Source organism: Malaclemys terrapin, chromosome 5 (assembly GCF_027887155.1).
Source record: "Malaclemys terrapin pileata isolate rMalTer1 chromosome 5, rMalTer1.hap1, whole genome shotgun sequence".
Classification (NCBI taxonomy): Eukaryota; Metazoa; Chordata; order Testudines; family Emydidae; genus Malaclemys; species Malaclemys terrapin.
Window position 1 is genome coordinate 62,728,821 of NC_071509.1, and position 6,000 is coordinate 62,734,820.

At 40.9% G+C, this 6,000-nt stretch overlaps 1 protein-coding gene across 9 annotated transcripts in view; it reads left to right on the forward strand.

Moving 5' to 3' along the window:
- The window catches only part of IRF2 (interferon regulatory factor 2), a 73,346-nt gene extending 67,976 nt beyond the window's left edge, over positions 1-5,370 (forward strand). For all 9 annotated transcript variants that reach the window (XM_054029005.1, XM_054029011.1, XM_054029006.1 and 6 more), the window contains 2 exons: positions 2,056-2,102; positions 4,048-5,370. In XM_054029005.1, the coding sequence (XP_053884980.1) occupies positions 2,056-2,102; positions 4,048-4,362 (362 nt within the window). In that variant the 3' untranslated portion in view covers positions 4,363-5,370. The remainder of the gene's footprint in view (positions 1-2,055; positions 2,103-4,047) is intronic.
- Positions 5,371-6,000: the final 630 nt, after the last annotated feature.

Sequence of the window (6,000 nt, forward strand, 5' to 3'; positions counted from 1 at the left end):
TGAGTGCATGTCGTGGCAGCAGACAAGGATCTGGTTCAGGACTTTTTTTAAGCATACAAATGATTCACAGGATAGGAATCCTGTAGGTTTTATGTAAGCACTGCCACCAGTCCTGAAATTCATAGGATAATCTCACTTCACACTTTGCACTGTGCAAATCCAAATGGTACAACCATTCAAGAGTCCCAGGTTTGTTTTGGACCTTGCAATAGCATGGTGTGGCAGAGTAATGCACAAAGGATGCATCAGGCACATCCCATGTGCAATATTGCATGGTGTGAGAAGGCCACCTCATTATGCAGTGACTTACCATGATAACAATTATTTTATCATTGCTACCAAAAAGTGGTCTGAAGTACCCAAAAATGTTTTCTTGCAAAAACTCATCTACCTCCTTTTTGAAGCTGTTCAAGTTAACACCTATTATTGCCCTCACTTGCTAGCCTCATTCTTTGCTTACCTCATCTTGTTGACAATAATTCAAATAGTCTTGCAGCCTCTCTTTCCTTTAGAATTTTGTGCATCCCAGTTACCTTCTGCCTTTGCCAGTGCTGAAACCATCTCTTGCTCAGACTTTGATAATATATAAACATTGAGGACTGATTCCTTCTTGTTTGCATTACAAAATTCTTTATTACCACACATTTCTGTACATTGGAGTATCTGTTTCATGTCTGCATGTGAATTCCTTCTATCCATGTAGTTCTCAAATTGTGCCCCTCGTCTTCTATACAGATTGCTTGTAGTTTGGCGTAATTGGAAAAAACACCTTGCGGCAACTCTGTTTATCCAGGTCAGCACATGTGAAGCTGTGCAAAGTCCTAATCTTTATCAGAATAACTATTCAGCTGTTTTTATATAACTCCCACATGTGGATAGGTTATGCTGCAATAAAGTGACATTTCCAGAATGCAATGATCCCATCTATTTGCTTAGCACTGTATGTGACACAGAGGAGGGTCTATGGCCCACTCACCTCCGTTCGGTTAAGTGTGTGCATTTGGGTTAGGAGACAGGAATACAGATGTGATGAGAAGTGTGGAGGTGGAGGCACTGCGTATGTGTGGGGAGATAAGAGGCATGATAGGGTTCAGTGCTCAGGGGAAGTATGGGAGGGGTATATGTGTGTGAAGGTGCAGTGGTTGGTGGGATTATGGCAGGGGTGTGTGTGTGTGTGTGTGTGTAGGTGCAGTGGGTGGGGGGGGCGAGGAGAGGGTGTGTGCACGCTTGTGTATAAAGGTGCAGTGCTTGGAGGAGCTGATGGTGGGTGTGTGTATGTGGAGGTGCAGTGATCAAGAGGATGATCATAGGTGGGGGCAAGGAAGGTACAGTGGTTGTGGGGATCAAAAGGGATGTGTGTGGAGATTCAGTGATGGAGGGGCTCGGGGTGGGATATTAAGGGCAAGAGAAGGATGAAATAAAAGTAAATGAGAACAAATTCTATAGTAGCAGTAACAAAACATGTTACAGAAGACTAGTCCTTGAGGCTGAAAGTTTAGATAGAAATTATCAAATGAAAACATTTTGATCTCTCTTTGGGTGCGGTTGTGAATAGTGTTGCTTTGATAAAGCAAAGGAAAGGGCTTTGACTGCAACATTTTATCCACACCATAAAATGGTATGCTAGGTAGCAAACACGATGGCGAAGGAAAAATAAAGTCTCTCCTTTTGCCCATAAGGTTAAGCTCCTTGTGAATCTGCTTCTCTTTAACATTTCCTACACCTAGTGTAGTCTATTTCCTTGTTTTAAGTGCACAGGTTTGTTTATCATGTTAATCTTTTTGTTTTTCTCTGTTCAGGTGCTCGCAGGTTCAGCCAGGTGCTTTTTATATAGGCCTCATGTTACAAGTCTGGAGTCAATTCATGCATGACAGGGAATGAAGGCTCTTGTACTGTGTATTTAATTTATTTATGTGTTTCTTTTAATCTTTGGTAGCTCTAGAAGAGGTTATAGTGACCTGTTTCTTAGCAGTGGATATTGTCTTTTTAGATGGATTTTGATACTTCAGGTAGAATGATGCCCACTTTCATTTTTACTTCCATTTTGTCCAACAGAAAGTGAAACGACAGACAGCATTCCCAGTGATGAAGAAAATGCAGAGGTAAGCACTTGGTTTTATAGTGCTCAGGAGAAATTCTTCAAGTACTAAAGTGATACATATTGTGGAGGTTCTTTCCCATTGTCCCCATCAAAATACATTTCTACTCGGACAGTATTAATTTTGTATGGAGACGAATGCTCAGATGCTTGTAGAATGAAGTTGATGCCTGTTTTAAAAACAAAAAACAAAACAAAAAACAACTTCATGATCTCTCAAAATTAGAAGTAAACTAATTTGTATAGGAAAATCAAATATGTGCTTTGGAGAGATGTCAACTGTGGAAACAAACAAATTTATTTATACAGAATAAAGCAATAGAGGGGCTTTGTGCATGCATGTGTGTTATGGCTCAGTGCTTTCTGGGTATCTTGGTTACGAGCAGCCTTGTTTGGATTTTCTTGTATGTTGTCTGGGCTCACACAATAGCAGGAAATGGCGATCTTAATGATGGAGAGACTCTTGCAAATGTGGTGCATGTGAGCTTTCCTGACGAGTCTGTTCTCATGCTTTGAATGAAAAGAAATAAAAGGAAATAATATATAACCACCAGATGTTGTGTGGAGCTATTGCTTGTGACCTGACAGAACCCATGGAACAATTTTTCATTTCCAGCCTCTAATTTTGCACCTGCTGAATAGATGCATGCACATCTATTTGTGCATGTAAATCTCAGCTTTATATATGTAGATCATGTAATTGGACATAAAAATACATATGTATATTAGAGACAAGGCTAATTTGGCTTCAGGATTCCAGCTTCATATTCATGAAAGACTTCCCTGCAAGGCCCTTTTCTTGCTCAGTTTAATAACAAAAAAAAAAAAAAAGTTGGAATCCCTTTGGCGGGAGAATTCTGTTATGAAGTAAAAAATGAGCAGCAACATTAACTCTGCTCTCAGTGTACATACTTTAACGTTAAATAAGCTGTTCATCTCTCATCCTCCTGAAGAGGGAGGGGAGCTTGGGGGGAAGAATTTACCCAGCTAATGACATTTAATACCATAAAAAGAAGTGAAAATTCTCTAAGGATGTAAAAATAGCACCTTGCAGGGTAGTGTGCTGGAGTACGGCAGAGCTGCTACTTGCTGCCAGAAGGAGGGTTGGCTTTGGTAGGGCCTGACCCTAAAACATTGCTGATCCTGTGGGCCATATTTTCCATCCTGCTGCTGCAGGCAGAGGAGAACAAAACTCAGCAGACTCCCCTAGGATAGTCTGAACAACCTGGGAATGAGAAATGCCTCTACTAGCTTCCCAGTGCGGGGCTTAGCACTAGTTCTATAGTAAGATTACCCTGCTCCCCGGTCTCATAGAATTCCCTTCCTGGGTGTGCACTGATGTTCTGCATGCATTGGGGAATGGAGCAGATGCTCTCTGTGGCATGATTGCCTATAGGCCACATAGATATCAGAGTGGATAGCCCATGAAAGAATAATGCTAGCAGCTTTGACAGCTGCTGGATTCTGTTCTGTGCTGGCTAAGGAAAGATATCTATGTTTAGGCACTTGACTTCTGTGGGTGACCACACTTCCTCTGGATTCAGGTGCTGAAACTCTTGCCCATTCCAAGGAGGGGGGAACCCCCTGATCGACCAAATGGGGGAAATTTTGCACTTTGATGCTCAGAGTTCCTTGTCCCCGTGCCCATTTTTCCAGAATAACTGAGAATATGGCCTTTGTTTTCCATCAGCAGGGTAAGTTATGCAGAGGAACATCTAGACTTAAGAGAGTGGGATTCTGGAGGGAGAAGAAATCACAAGATCACACATAAAAGGCTAGAAGCACAGGTTTTAGTGGCCATTCCTTAGTATGTGATCCTTTATTTGGCTACAACACTATAATGCAATTTAGGGCATGACTGAAAGAGACAGAGGCTGCTCTCTTCTATCAGTTATATTAGCAGGAGTAGTTTACAAAATCACATTCACTGACGGTCTTTTTCTTTTCAGGGTCGGCTTCAGTGGCAAAAGAAAAACATTGAAGGCAAACAGTATCTGAGCAATCTTGGTATGAGGAACACTTCTCATATTCTTCCCAGTATGGCTACCTTTGTGACTTCCAACAAGCCTGACCTCCAGGTCACCATCAAAGAAGAAAGCTCCCCACTGCCTTACAACAGCTCCTGGCCCCCCTTCCCAGCTGTCCCTCTCCCACAAGTAGTGTCTTCAGCTTCTGCCAGCAGCAGCAGGCCAGACCATGAGACACGGGCTAGTGTCATCAAAAAAACATCAGACATCACCCAGTCGAGAGTCAAGAGCTGCTAAGCCTCTGACTGTGTCTCTTTAGTTTTGGTTTGTATTTGTATTTTATGTTTCTCTAGAAGAGGTGCAACTCTGACGCACATTAGACAAATCTAAGGGAAAGCCTTGACAATATAGAACATTGCTGTGTCCGACTCCAGTACTGGAGCTTTTTAACTCAGGACTCCAGCCATCAGTATGTATACCTGAAACCAGATGGATTTCCAAGGTTACTGCATAGGAAAAACAGAACTTTGGCCCACTTATATAAGCTCCAGTACTTCATAAGAGGACCAACAACCCCAGGGGAAGTGGTGTTGCTGCACTTCTTGCAGTCACAGCTGTGATGGAACTGAAAGCCTCAGAATGGAAGAGAAAATGTGAACTAGCTGGAATTTTTTTTTAAATAAAAAAATCTATTGTGAATATGTACATAGTGCAGTACTAGCAACATTGCAGTCTGCTTCTGCACCTTATTAAAAAGCACTTACAAAAAGGCCTTTTATTACCTTGCTCTAATTAATGGCACATTCAAAGCCCCCTCCCATCTTTATTCTTTTCTTGCTAACAAGTCTTGAGAAGTAGGGGAAAGAAAAGGAAGGTAAACCTTCCTATATGGATTTCACACATTGTAAGACTGCTTTTCTCGTGTTTGTTTCTAATCTGCTATGCTTGAATGCCGCGTGGTACAATAGGAAGAAAAATATTACAGAGATATTATGCAAATTCCCAGATTTCAAGAAGAAAAAAAGTACTCTAATTCTAACCAGAGCAAGCTTTTTTATTTTTTATACAGGGGAATATTTTATTCAAAGTAAAATTCTAAAGTGAATATAATTGTTTTTTTAATCTTTTCTACAGCAAATTTATAATTTTAAGATTCAGTTCTTGGTGGGTTATCAGCAGTTATTACATCCTTGTGGCACATTTTTTTAATTTTGTAAAGGTGAAATAGCTTTTATGAGCTCATGTAGCAATCAAATTATCCTGTGGATTGATAATAAATATGATATAGAGTTAAATTTTTAATAATCCTCTTGTTTGTCATTTTTTAATCTTATCCACACAGCTTTTGGTATGAAGGTGAAGGGGGTCACCTCTCATCATGGAAAACTGGGATTAGCCTTTGCTTTAGAATCGAGAACTACCTTGTACATTGTAAATGGAATGGGAAGTACTGTGAGACAACTGCAGCACAACACAGATAGAAAGAGGAACTCAGACTTAAAGGCAATATGGTCCAATGGTCAGGGCACCAGATTGGTAATCAGGAGACCAGGGCTCTGTTCCCAACTCTGCTACTGACCTGTTGTCTCTCTGCCTCTGTTTCCCTGTCTATAAAAAGGGGGTAGTGATATTATTTTTAAGTCCTCTGAGTAATAATAATAATTATTATTATTAGTGGACTGAACACAGGATTGGCAGCCATGTAACCGCCATGCTGACTTCTGATCCAGGTCATTAGGAAAAGGAGGTTTGGATAGTGGGGGTTCTGATCTGTAGGATTCTGCTATATCAGTAACTCAATGCCACGTCACACCCTCAGTTCTTAGCACCACTTTCAGTGCTGCTTACAAATCCATGGCACAACACAGCTGATGCTCTAATGAGTGATCTTGGTAAAGAACTTATTTTGCCTCAGTAAACCCAGATGAGGAGTTG